Genomic DNA, 14,401 nt, shown 5'->3' on the forward strand with positions numbered 1-14,401 from the left:
GTTTAGATAATTAGTTCTAGGGGCCCCCTACTCCTAGTTTTACGATGAAACTCATGTGAAAAGAACAATGGCCAGGCCTTAATACCAACACTCTACTGACTGAAAAGCAAAAGAAACTTTAAAAGTAATATCTGAGCTTGGCTAATATTTGTTGTGTGAACCATTGAAATTTATCATATTAGCAGAGAAGGTTTTTTTCTAAGTTTTTAACTTATAAGGCCTAATAAAGATAGAAATAAAAATACATATAAACGGAAACAGCCAACATGCAAATTTCTTTTTATTTCCATGACATTAAAGGAAGCTGGGCATAATGGTACCCTGTCAATTCCAGCACTCAGGATCCAGATAGGAAAAATGCCATCGTATTCAAAACTAGTTTACATAGCAAGACCCAGGCCAGGGCTACAAAACATCTGGGCATGGTGCACACGTTTGATTCTAGCACTTGAGAGGCAGAGGCAGACAGATCTCTGTGAGTTTGAGGATAGCCTGATCTACATAGTGAGTTCAGGACAGCTAGGACCATGTAGAGAGACCCTCTCTCAAAAACATAAAAACAAAACAAAAACAATGCTAATAAATAATAAAACCAAAATAACAATAACAAAAAGTAACAAAGATGATTTACTTAATACATCTTGAGTGATTATTTAACCACTGGATAGATGGTGTGTTTCAGCAGACACAATATTTCTGTAGGAGTAAAGACTTCCAGTCATTAAAGATTTCATACATTAGAGAAATATGTCTGAAATTTTTAGCTTCTTAAAATAAATTTTTGCCACTATCATGTGTATGTATGATGTGTGTGTGTGTGTGTGGCACAACACATGCCACAGTCCATATGTGCAGGTCAGAGGGCAACTCTATGAAGTTGGTTTCCTCTTTCTTTCACTGTGGGTTCTGGGGCTTATCATGCAAGCATCGTTATCTGCTGAGCCATTGTGCTGGTCCAATGTATCATTCTTTTTATTCTTTTTGGAGGGTTTTTTAATTTTGTTTTTGAAGACAGGGTTTCTCTGTGGCTTTGGAGCCTGTCCTGGAACTCACTCTGTAGACCAGGCTGGCCTCAAACTCACAGAGATCTGCCTGCCTCTGCCTCCCGAGTGCTGGGAGTAACGGTGTGCACCACAAACACCTGGTGTTATTCCTAACGTTTTAACTCATCAAACCATTTAACAGTTCAGAACTAAGGTCTAGAAAACTTAGGATAGTATTGATTCTTTTCATAATATGGAATCACAGTGGAATTTTTTTATAAAAGTAATATTGAGTATAATCAGATGTTATTATTTCTTAAACTTTTAATTTTGCTAGATAACATCTAAATGACAGCACAAGCATTCACTCTTCTGCATTTCTATTGCTCCTATACACTGAAGTGCTTTTAGAAATACTGACTGTGTTTGAATCACGCATGTGTGTCCCTGTGTGGCTTACGGGAGTGCTGGCGCTGCAGTTACAGGTGGTTGTGGGCCATCAGGCATGCGTGCTGGGGCTCTCTAGCAGACTAGTGCATATGCTTGTAACTGCTGAGTCATTTCTCCAGCCCCAACCTTAAGTGGCTTTAATGAAATTAAACAATGTTTAAGTAAGCATCTTCTCTGCTGCTTTATAAATCTCAGCTTTCGGCCAAATACAACAGTTCATGTCTGTAAATCAAGCTGCTACAAAGTAACACAGATGAATCCTGAACTCAAGTTCTGCCTGGGCCACACAGACAACAGAGGTAACTCTGCTTAAGAAAGGAAAACAAAAACAAAAACAAAAACAAACAAACAAAAAACCTAAACCAAACAAAATCACACTTACACTTTTACACTTGCTGTTTTACCATTCTGACTATTTTACAAAAGCATGTTTTGTGTATGTGTGAGCGACAGCATGCATGTGTGCCGCATGTGCATGAGGTCAGAAGCGAGCATCCCACCGGGAAACTGGAGACAGAGGCAGAGCCACCCACCATGTGGATGTTGGGCCCCTAATGTAGGCCCTCTACAACAGCGAGTGCTCTTAGCGTCTTGATGTTCTCTCCAGCCCAACAGTCTGACTTCTGAAAGAGGACACCGTTACCAAGGTAAATAGAAGCTGACTGCTGGTGATGCTGGGGGACAGGGAGAGCCAACTCTGTGATAGGCATTTGATTATCACCACAAATTGTGCAAGTAATTTATCAACTCAAATGGAGTACTTTTTTCAAACGCTAAAGTCTGTATATACTTTTAGGCCCTTAAGAGTTCATAGTTTTATTTACAATTTGGTATCTAAGTTAATCATGTGTGAAACAAACTAGAAAAAAATATATTGAAAAAGAATGATTTTTACAAAGGGCGTGTTTAATGTGTCCTATTTCTTAAATGTCAATATACTGTTAGTGCACAGTTAAGTAATGCGTAAAGGACCTGTGACATGACTGTAGTATCATGCATGCTGTAAATGACCAAAGGGAAAATAAGAACAAGCTACACCCACTAAGAAATACTCATTAATAGCAATTTTTTTGAAGGAAAAGATTTTTGAGTGCTTACAAACGTACTGTTTGCCTTATTTCAAACAAAAACATATTGTGTTTAAGACATGCAACTAATTAAAAACAGGGGGATTCAGATGAGATATTTATATTTCCTGACCAAAATTTCTACTTTTTCAAGCAGCCTACCACTACGACGTTCACGTGTCTTTCTCCTCTATTATGGTAAAGACTCCAAGTGCACTAAAAGCCAAACCAAAGTAAACCCTCCCTCCCTGCAGCTGGGAAGGTGGCTCAGTGCTTGAGCGGCCCTGCTGCCCTGCCACAGGGCCTGTGTCCAGCTCCGGTACCCATGCCTGGGAGCTCCCAAATGCCTGCAGCTGCAGTCTCAGAGAGGGATCTGGGTTCGAGTGATGTGCAAAGAAAGTTAGCCCTTCTTCAAACACACATCTCCCAGGCTGACCTCACTACCATAACCACAGCCCAGTTTGCAGAATTAACAATGTTGTGCTGGGGGATGGGGGGTAGTGGGGGGAGGATGGGAAGAATCTACCTAACATGGGTTATATTTCTTTCTTTCAAACAGGCAAGCGGGGGACTGGGAAGACCTAACAGGTGAAGTTTCTCTGAGGGTAGAGCTCTCCCCTGCTGACGTGTGGGCAGAGTGTCCTGTTACAGGGGTCGAGGGAAAGAGCTGTCACACCATCATGCAGTCTGACAAGGAAATAAGACAAACAGAAATAAGCTGTGCTAAGCTCGTTCAAGCCCACAGTTCAATCCACAGTATCAGCATTGTAAACCAGTGCTCAGGGGACAAAGACAAGAACATTGCAAGCCCCAGACAAAGCTCTAGACAGCAAATCACCATAAGCAAATGAACAAACAAATTGGATCCCTAAAATAAATTTTTCTCCTGTGAATGCAAAAAACATGTAACAACCACTCACACCACTCCCAAAGCAAGACTCCTAGTTTGATTCCACAAAATAGTTAATCCTAACTATGTTATTTTTACTTTTGGAAAATCAATTATCTATTTTTATACTTTCTTAAAAATAAATCAAATATTTTCATTCCTTTATTACCACTGCTTTAGAACAGTGGAGGAAACTTTTTAGTACAAAATATATTCACAAAAAGAATCTATTCTCACCGGGCGGTGGCGCACGCCTTTAATCCCAGTATTTAGGAGGCAGAGGCAGGTGGATATCTGTGAATTCAAGGCCAGTCTGGTCTACAGAGAGAGTTCCAGGACAGCCAGAGTCACATAGAGAAACGCTGTTTCAAAAAAAAAAAAAAAAAAAGGAAGGTAGGAAAGTTGGGTGGGTAGGAAGGAGGGAGGGAGGGAATCCATTCTCAGGAGGCTGAGGTAGGATAACCATCATGCATTCAAGGCCAGCCTAGGATATATAGCCAGACTTTTGTTGCAAGAACGTTCTCAAAACAAAAACAAAGATCAATTGTTCTTATGCAAAGGGAAGTTGATTTTTAGAAACTATTAACTAAATACTGTGGAAAAGACTCAGGTACCCCCTTCTCTTGACCAGTCCACAACAGGCCGGCTAAGTGATGATTTGGTAGACTTCTTAGACATTTCATTGGCTGTAAATGCACTATCTCTATGAGGAAACGAGAAGGGTTTACGACACCAGAGATTTCAGCCCACAGCTAGACAGAGGACATTAAGCAGCAAGATTCCCTGTGAGGAAAGGCCAACCCAAGGAGGATCCTTTAATGTGGCTAGCTATTCAGAACCCAGACATACCAACTCATCAAACACTGTGATTCTGAACTTCACGGAAAAGTGTCACAGAATCAGCACAACGCAGGGCCTCTTTAGTCTGTCCCCAAACAGAAGCTTCACCTTGCATCATGTTGGGGTTTCAGGGATGTTTTGGGGGGTTTTGTTTTGTTTTCATCTTTAATTTTTAACTTATGTGCATTGGTATTTTGCCTGCCCAGGACCTCTGCAAGAGTTACCAGGGTCTTAACCACTGAGCCATCTCACCAGCCCTTTCAAGGCTGTCCTTAAAGCAAACACTTGACTCCCCAGCAAAGACCATAAAAGCTTAAGAAAGTGAGGCTGGGTCAGAGTTTTCTGAGTCAAGCTGCCCTGTGTAAAACAGAAAGTCTCCACCTGGCTGGGTGTGGTGCACTTTAAAAGCAGCACTCAGGAGGCAGAGGTAGGTGGATCTCCGAGAGTTCCAGGCCATACAGAGATCCAGGCCAGCCAGCACTACACAAAATCAGAAACAAACAAAAAGACATCGCCCTCCAAAAAGAGCCCACACCCGTCCAGCCAGTCTTGACAAGAACTAAGTGTGTTAGAAGCACAATAACTCATCCTGTCGTTGGTCGTTGGTTGGCCTACCTTAACTAGACCATAACACTGAAAACCTCCAGAGGCCCCCAGTGACCCGCTTAGAATGTAAGAAAGATCTAGCAGCAAAAGGGGAGACAAGACTTCTTTTTCTGTACTGTTTCACAACACTAACTGAGACATACTCCCCCAAATGACCACACTAGAAGCCTACAAAATGGCACTTTAGGGCCTAAGCACTTCTCCTTACAATTAATGTAAGGTTATACTTCTGGAAATAATTTATATCACAACCTTATACTTTAAAATGTTTGGTAAAGGTGAGACAATTATATTTTTATAAATGAAATTAGAAACTACCAGGAATATCCATCCTCAAGATGATAGGACATCACAGATTACAAAGCCATAGTCCAGGCACAGAATGTCACCAAAGCCAGGAATGGCTAACTCTGATGTACGGCTGTATGCCAGACACAAGTGGTTCTCATTCGGTCCTCCCAACAGCCCCACGAGGAGACACTATTATCATTTTACGGATGAGGAGACTGAGACAAAAAAAGGAATTCAATCGCTTGCCCACGATCACCTTCCTAGTAATGATAGAATAAGGGTGTAGAGTCTGGGAACAGGGTTGTTTTTTTAAGCTACCAAATTCTTCTGCTTAGAGAAACTAAGTCATTTTACTCTAAAATAATGAAAACTTAAAAATATTCTTGAAATTTAATAATTAAACAGGCCTGAGTTGCTACAGCTATGTGTATGGTCTGAAAGTGTCCTGTCTGTGAAGCCTTCACACTTTGGCTGTGTTAGTGATGGTGTGGAGCTGTGAGGCCTCATGGGAGTCTGGAGATTCCTGGGGACACACCCTGTGGAGGGAATGCTGGCTTCCTATTGGCCACTCTTAAGAAAGCCTAGGATAGGGAAGCGGAGCTGAACACATCACACGCTTTCTTTGTCTTCTTTTAAAGGTGTGCTCTCTTTCTTCCGTATAAACCCATGGTAATGTCATCAAGTGTCACATTGCTACACAGCTGCCAAACCAATGGGCCTGTCCAATCTTGACTTCTAATCTCTAAAATTAATGAACCAAAATAAAACTTCTCTTTGTGAAATTGGGATAACTCACTTAGTAATACGTGAAAGCAACTGACAGCACGGAAAGGGGATGCTCAGCCTAGCATCGCACACAGAATGGCCAGGAGACCCGAAGAACTATGTTGAAAATTTGGACAAAATGTAAATTTTCAAAGAGGAAAAAACCAAACAAACAAATGGGATGTCGGGCACATACCTGCAACCCTGGTTGCTCCCAGAACAACGGGACAGATCCACGGATTTGTATGAAGGAAGAAACACAGTCATCTAAGTATATAACCTACAAAAAAGAAAGAATTCCAAGGGGAAAAGCCTGTTAGCTCTGCACTGGAAAGATGCTGCGGAGATGCGGCACAAGCTGTGGTGACCGCTCATATGCGGACTGTCCTGACCCAAGTCATCACGGTTTGTCAGTTAGTGATAATGCTGACCAAGAAAACTATTTCCTGTACTGTGTCCCTCAGCTTTTTATTTTTCCTAAAACCTTGTTTGAAGAGCTGAGTTGAGCTGTGTTACAGCCTAAAATTTATAATTACATAGTTCCACAGCCAAACGTTGTAACTTTAAAATTTTAGGTAGTACATATCTATTAAGAGTTACATTTATAAAAATATTTTATGAAGCCATCTTGCTCTATAATTGAAGATTTTAAAATTCATTGTCAATGTATAGCACTGACTATATCACATTATTTAATTAGTATCACACAACTATTTGTTTGTTCTAGAGACACCTTTCTTAAGGCCAATAAGTTGCCAGAAATATCAACATAATGCATGACAAGTCTATTAATCCAGTATTTCCTGTGTCTCTCTCTCTCACTAGTCTGTTACTCTAGTATTTCCTCTCTCTCTCTCTCTCACACTAGTCTGTTACTCTAGTATTTCCTCTCTCTCTCTCTCTCTCACACTAGTCTGTTACTCTAGTATTCCCCCCCCCTCTCTCTCACTAGTCTGTTACTCTAGTATTTCCTCTCTCTCTCTCTCTCTCACACTAGTCTGTTACTCTAGTATTTCCCCCCCCTCTCTCTCACTAGTCTGTTACTCTAGTATTTCCTGTCTCTCTCTTACATGTGGTAAGAAATATAAAACACCATGTACCTGCTCTGTTTCTACAAAATTGGCAACGTGGCCATCGTCATTTGTCCCTCGGACATTAAACCTTGTCCCAGCTCGTTCACAGCTCAGTCTTGAGATGAGGCAGGCTTTTGCTTGCTTATGGGCAGCATAAATTGTCCTGATTTCTACTCCTCCACACATGAGGCGTAATAGCCAGTCATCACAATTCACACCGTAGTGCTTGAGATGCAAATGCAAAGACTGATTCCTAAGGGCAAAAGGAGACACTGGGTTAGGTTGCTAAGTACATAACATTTTAAACATTAATGTAATATTATTAAAAGGCTCCCCAAGTATGCAATTTATTTACATTTGCTATGCTAAAGACAAGGCTATAAAATGAAATGAAGATTCTTAATCAGGTGACCTACTATGCTAAAAACTTGTGATTTTAGTATTTGTAAAACATTTCTAGTCTACCTTCACAGAACATGCACACAACCTAATTTGTTCTGAAACGGGTTATACAAACACATCCTACTTTAAAGAGGTTTACATATAAGACTCATGTAAGGCTATATTTTAATTAAGTTTAAAGAGCCAGCATAGCTAGTAGCTACGTACCACACAATGTAAGGCACAGTGCTTCCTAAGTCTCCAACATTCTTTTTTCAGTCTTGGTCATGGAATCCAGGGCCTCGCTCATACTACGTAAGGGCTCTATCACTAGGCACACCCACAGGCCCGCCTAAATACTGGAGTCCTGTAGGTATCTGATAGGGCCTGGTTTACAAACCCGAAGGAAAAAGATGTTGTATTCAAGCAAACACAGCCCAGTGATGAAGAAACAAAAAATAAAGATATTCAGAGTTTCAATGACCAACTTAGTCTTCTCACCCTGCAGGCTATGCCTCAGGGCTCTATAGAGGAACCTTGGTTTTCCTCAGAACACGTGCAAGATTCTGTGGAATCTTCTAGCAAACCTACTAAAAAAACATGCCATTTGGCAAACGACTCCATCAATTCAGAAGTTACTTTTCAATATTACAGTTGAAGACTTTGACCATTCCAATGGACTGCAAGTGTTCTACACTGCCCTGGTATTTCACACAGAGGTGACAGAGGTGACACAGTGCCCCATGGACACCCAGGGCCCCTAACAACAGTAACAAGAGCGCAGTGCACCGAGTGACCGAGTGACGAGACCACTGGGATAATGTGAGGTGCAATGGCCACTGCTCTCTCGCTGATACCATGACTCATGCTCTCATACTTTACTATGATTTACCCTGATCCGAGGCAAACCTCAACAGATCAATCACAGCATGAGAGATCACAGCGGAGCGCCATGCCATGGAGCAGCCGAGTGGTGCATTGGTCCTCATTTAAACGGAGCCTGAACCGGAGGCACTCACTATGAGCAGGCAGAGCTCCTGTTAGCGGTCAGTTCACACTGCCCTTTACTGTAGATGCATCGCTGCTTTACTCTATTCACATCTGTGCCAAGGCTTGAGTAACAGCAGCACTACTAAAATCTCCAGGGAATAAAACTACAACTTTTCTGAGGGTTATTTGGCAGGCTGGCTACAAAGCTTACTACGTCTTAAAAAAAAAAAAACAAAAACAAAAACAAAACAAACAAACAAAACACACACACACACACAAAACAAAGCTACAAGGATGTGAAATCTAAAAACTTCCATTTTTCTAGGTAAAATTAAACTCAAGTTTTTTGATCTTTAGCAAAACACAAGTTCAACAACCACTGGACAAACCCACCCACTCAGGCTGTGACCTAAACATGCCCTGATCTCCACCTTTAACTAAAAAGAAAAAGAATTATTCCTACTAATTAAACTTTGCAAACAAAACGGCCTCTGCTTGAATTTCCAATGTAGTGGGAAAGTTTTTCCCTGTCCATCTAACGCTGCCGGCCTCTGTTGTGGGCTTGGGGAAGGAAAAAGTGCCCACTCAATCAACCACGTCCATCATCTGCTTCCTCCACAGACAGCTGTTGTTTCCAATTTCTGTACTATCACCCAGTACATCATTACAAAGGAAGAGAGAGAACACAGACTCACCAGAAGAATCTGTTGTCGGTTGAGTGCTCCTGCATGCTGCGATGAGCATTCAGACTCAGATCTAAGCTGACCCCAGAGGCAGACCATGCAAAGTAGAAGTTTCCCGAGTTCAGAACCTTTCGGACTTCTGAAATGCGGTCCTCATCAGAAGCATCAACTCGGAGTGATATAAACTCAGTGGAAGTAACTCGGAAAACTTCAGATTCTTGGATTTTCCCAACAGACATGCATCCCGTGACTAGGACCAGATAATGCAACATGGTATCACCTGTAAAAACCAAACATTTTACAGGATAGAACACCAACGCTTTCGAGCTCTATAGTTTCCTCCGACTTCTTCGTGTGCTTCCATCTTTAAAGTCTTAATATACACGCTGCATAAACTGGCCTGGAAATCCCAGTCCTCGGGCCTCTGTATGTAGGGATTACACATGTGTACCTCCATGCCAGATCATTGTGACTATCCTAAACTTACCGTGAACATGTTTAAATTTACAACTACAGATATTTTTTCAGGGAAAAAAAATGCTTGTCTAAATGCACTCAGTATGTCAAGTACTAAAACATTAATAAGATAATGTCACATTTACAAAGTTATTTCCACACTGAGACTACAAACCTTACCATGAACAGGAAGCTGGGATAAGATAATGCATGTTCAGCATCGTTGGAAAAGGTAGAGTTTTAAAATGGCACATAACCCTGAGCGCTGAAGATGACAGCACGCGGGAATAAGGCTTTACTGACGATTTATAAAGCAAGCTGGTTCGTGAGACCTTTCAGAGACTTCCTGTGGTTTCCCTTCTTCCTTTAGTGCAGCAGAAGGGATGGTCCTGGGGTTTACTCCAAGGTCTTAACTCCTGAACAGCAGGAGGTTTTGTTTTTTTTTTTTTCACATAATTACAGCAAACGCCTGGTATTAGAGCCAGTGGCACAAGCAGAGACCGCTCCCAATCAGGGCCACGCACTGTTGTCCCCATGGAAATGATGTGTTAGCATGGCCGGCCTAGACTATAGTCACTTAGGAGAGGGGATCAAAGCACTCCCTCATCATCTGGGTAGACGATGACACTGAGCAGTCCTGCACAATGACAAACGTGTCAGCTTCTGGCGGGCAGCACAGTAAGGGAGGGAGGTAAGGGAGACACCTGCATCATACTAATGACCCTCACAATCAACCCCACACGAGTTTACTATCTTCTCTTTCAGTTTCACAGACGCCATCGAGGAAGAAAACCACGCAGAGTGCAAGCTTACTTTCTCACACAGACCAGTGTGGTCTCTGGACCACACCTCAAGGCATACCTTTATAGACAAACGGCTCATCATAAAAGTTATCCTGAGGAGCGTGGTAACATTAGGTCAGGGCTGGAGAGGTGGCTCAGTAGTTTAGAGCACTGCCCTTTCAGAAGACCTGAGTTCGATTACCAGCACCCGCATGGTGTGGCTCACAGGTGACTGTCTGAACTCCAGGGCTAGGGGGTCTGACACCCTGTTCTCGACTCAGCAGGCTACATGCACACCGTTCACAGGCATCCATGACATCATCAAACACTCACACACATATAAAATGACTTTAAGTTACAAAAGAACATTAAATAGCAGACATTTCTGCATCTAAAACAGATGCCCTTTTCTATGATATACTGGGGGAATCGGTGTGTTCCTTAATGTGCTGGAAGAAGACAAAAGAGGTTGTTCTCATTTTCCGCTACTGTGTTTCAACAGGACACTGCCCGCTGATTTTAAAACTGTTGCATGTCTTTCTAGGAAAGAAACATATAAGATTAACCTAACTATTTTTATTGTATGTGCAGGAGTGTTTTCTCTGCATGGCTCTTAACCACTGAGTCAGACAGCCGCTGGGAAAGGCACAGTCCATTCTCTTTGATGGTGTGACCACACTCTAGGGTAGACCCCACATCCAAGAGCAGTTAACCAACACAAACTGGTAAGTTTGAGAGGGGAGGGGGAGGAGAAAGAGGGGAGGAAGGGACACAGAAAGTTGGCTGGGTGGTGATATGGGGGTAGATTCGGAAGGAGTTAGGGGGCTGAATATGATCAAAGTACATTACCTAAAATTCTCATCGTTAAAAAAATATTATTTTTAATAAAAACATTATTTTAAAAAGATTAGCCCCTCACATCTAAGATTTAAAAGGGGAAAAGAAATCATTGTGAAAGCAATGTCTAGTGAGTGTGTATCTGCAGGCTGTAACAGGCAACGACAAGCAATAAGGTGAGTAGCAAAGGGAAAAAAACAGATTAGCTTGATTAGTATTTAAAAGATACATAACATTTAAAGCTCAGATACTGCATGTGAAATAATACATAGGTAGTCTCTGAAATTCTCAGAGTTATAAAAGAGAAATGAAAAGTAGATGAGCCACACTGAATAACACTTACCAAGATTTAATCGTAAAACTCCCAAAAGTCCATATGCATCCAGTACTTTGGTATATGCACCTTTAATTGCTTCCTTTTCTGCAGATGCTGTGAGAAAAAAAAAAAATGAAAACATCAGAATCTATTTAATTATAAAGCCAGAATTTGAAACAAAAATTCCAAAATGTGATATTCCTTTTTATTTTTTCTCTTTTCTCGCTTTTTTAAAGACAAGTATTATTTGGTTTTCCCTTGTGTCCCTGAGCTATCTAGTCTCAGGTTCGGGGTCACCCAAGCAGTGTTGGGTCTGGGTTACATCTTGTGGAATGGACCTTAAGTCAGATCAGTGATTGGTTGACCGCTCCCACAAGCTTTGCGCCATCATTGCCCTGGCATCTCTTGCAGCCTACTCCATTGTGGCTCTTTTGATAACGTGCACAGTATCTTTCTGTATTGGGGATGCTGGAACATAGGGATGAAGGCTCTGTGTTGGCACCAGCTCCACATCTCCATGTTCAATATACGTGTTGTCTTCAGCAATGGGTATTACATTAGGTTTTTTTCTCCAAGTAGTAACAGAGTGTTCTTGCTGGTGTTAACTAATTTACAACCATCTAATTAATCCATTTTTTTCTACTTATGATCTGTCTTTTCACTCTCTTACACTTAACACTTAGAACAGTAAACGGGTACAATGCAGCAAGCCACTGCCTGACCACAAAGTTTAGCACAGCAGTGGGCAGTCTTTACTGACCTTTGCCTTACTTCCTAAGCTGGTGTTATCTTGTTAATACATACAATTCAGACAATTATTTCCCCAGAGCAGGCTACTAAGGTTAGTCTACTGACTAGCACTCAGCAGATACACACTTACAATGTATCAAAGAACCAAAGAAAAACAAACCACCTAGTATTTCAAAAAATTCCAAATAACACATTCTAAAACGTGAAATTCATAAAGAAATCCACCCAGGTTCCCATCCTCCCCGCTGCCCTTCTCCTCCTCCCGCCTCTCTCCAGCTCATCCTGGCTTGCTAGGTCACACTGCTGACCCGTCATGACCACACTCACCCTTCTCCCTCACTGTCCACTACACAAAGGCGGGGCTCATGTGCTGCTCTAGCAAAGCAAGCAGGCTAGTGGCCCCGCAGCCCACCTGTGCAGCCCACCTGTGCAGCCCACCTTTACCTAGCACTCCCTGCCTCTTGGACTCCACGCTCTTCTGGACAAAGTCGCAGTCCTTCCTCTGCTTCTTAAGTGCTGAGGTTACAAGTGTACACCACCACTGCCTGATGCTATGTTTTTTAAAGTATGTATATACTACATACACAAAAGCAAGTGTTCAAAGCACTTGCTCTATTTCTCATGGCAGAATTTGCGGTTTCCAGGTCAGGCAGCTCTACAGAGTTCCACAGGCTATGTGCTATGTGAATTTAAGATACCACTGCTGAGATGGTAATGTAGGAATTACTGATGTATTCATGTCAGCAGCAACCATCATTTGGCTCAATGACAGCAGTCAGCAAGTGTTAAAAAGAAAATGTAATTTAATATTAAGTCATTCCCTTCCCATATGAATAGTCTTTCTGTAACTTAAATTATCATGAAATACTCTCTATAATAAGTACTACCTTTTCCTCAATTGCACACCAAATAAATAACTCAGGCCCAATGACAATCTTTCTATTACAGTGTCATCTAGCTCAAATATGCAAGCAAATGCCAAGCTCTTTAGTTATCTGTACTTTGGATTTATCTTCTCAGACTGCGCACGCACACACACACACACTTAGACTAAAAGAAAAGGAATAGAGGCGATTGCATTTTTTTCTGCCAGGGGTTTTGTTTTCCTATGAAGTTATTACCAGAAGCGTTAAAATGGTATTGCAGCTGAACTACTTGTTTATTCTCTCTAATCATCATAACAATAAATAGGACCAAGTCAGGTGTGTATATGCAGTATTCAATTTTCACAATAGCCTGAAGAACAAAGCTACAATTTCCGTTTGGCCTGTGAGGGAACTGGGTTAAATTGGCTACTAATTTGTCTAAGCCTGGGCAGCCAGCATCAGAGAGAAGGGAGCAGATGTGGTGACTCATACTTTAATCCCTACACTGGGGAGGCAGAGGCAGGTCACCCAGATGGATTTGCAGAGTCCCAGGCCAGCCAGGGTGACATTGCAGGACCCTGTAAAAAAAATACCTGGACTGAGAATGGGTTCCATGGCTACATGTCCAATTTTACGGGGAAATGTAGAACACAAGCAACAAAGGGAACATTAATATGTTACTACTCCCCGAACAGGCTTATAGACTAGATGTTCCACAAGGAAATGGGTGTTTTTATAGTCTCAAAGTCCTCAAAATCTTCATGAAGGGAGGAAAGCCTGTAATGCATGCTTGGCGGCCGCTCCCTTTACCGGTTATCCAGTGAATGGCCACAGTAGGAAGACAGTAGGACACTGCACTGCGGAAGGATAGGACAGCGGAAGTAGCCCACAGCAAGGGGAGGCACCCTTCCAACTGCAGTGTCCCTGCCTTTCCTTCCCAGTGCAGTGCAGAAGGTCCTCAGCGTCAGAGACGGCCAGCTCTCCTGGGGTGGAGGAGGCTAAGACCTGACTACTGTTCCTGTCTCAACTGGGTCTTTGCGTGACAAAAAGCTTTGCTGGTGTTGGTCAAAGTGGAACAGTGCCTGAGCATTGGCAACGGCCAGTACCCTGCATACCTGTACGAGGATGCCTAGGAAAAACATTTTTTACTGAACTCCAAGTTTTCTGTCTAAAATTGTTTCATCTTCCTAAATTTAGATAAACTCTCTAAACAGGCATTAATGAGATCAATTCTTACAATAGCCTATCTCCCTTTATAAATACTTTTTTTTTTTTCTTTTTTCCAGAAGACAATCTCACTGTGTAGCCCAGATTTCCTCATTACCTGCCCCGGCGCACTGACAGGGGGGTGAGCCACCATGGCCGTACACTGTTTC

At 42.1% G+C, this 14,401-nt stretch overlaps 1 protein-coding gene across 19 annotated transcripts in view; it reads right to left on the reverse strand.

Annotated features, from left to right (window-relative positions):
* Positions 1-14,401, reverse strand: part of Synj1 (synaptojanin 1) — a 68,133-nt gene that overhangs the window by 41,198 nt on the left and 12,534 nt on the right. For all 19 annotated transcript variants that reach the window (XM_051191852.1, XM_051191853.1, XM_051191847.1 and 16 more), the window contains exons 3-6: positions 11,437-11,523; positions 9,031-9,298; positions 6,992-7,217; positions 6,088-6,171 (exon numbers count right to left, since the gene is read on the reverse strand). In XM_051191852.1, coding sequence (XP_051047809.1) covers positions 6,088-6,171; positions 6,992-7,217; positions 9,031-9,298; positions 11,437-11,523 — 665 coding nt within the window. The remainder of the gene's footprint in view (positions 1-6,087; positions 6,172-6,991; positions 7,218-9,030; positions 9,299-11,436; positions 11,524-14,401) is intronic.

Source organism: Phodopus roborovskii, unplaced genomic scaffold (genome assembly GCF_943737965.1).
Source record: "Phodopus roborovskii unplaced genomic scaffold, PHOROB, whole genome shotgun sequence".
Taxonomy (NCBI): Eukaryota; Metazoa; Chordata; class Mammalia; order Rodentia; family Cricetidae; genus Phodopus; species Phodopus roborovskii.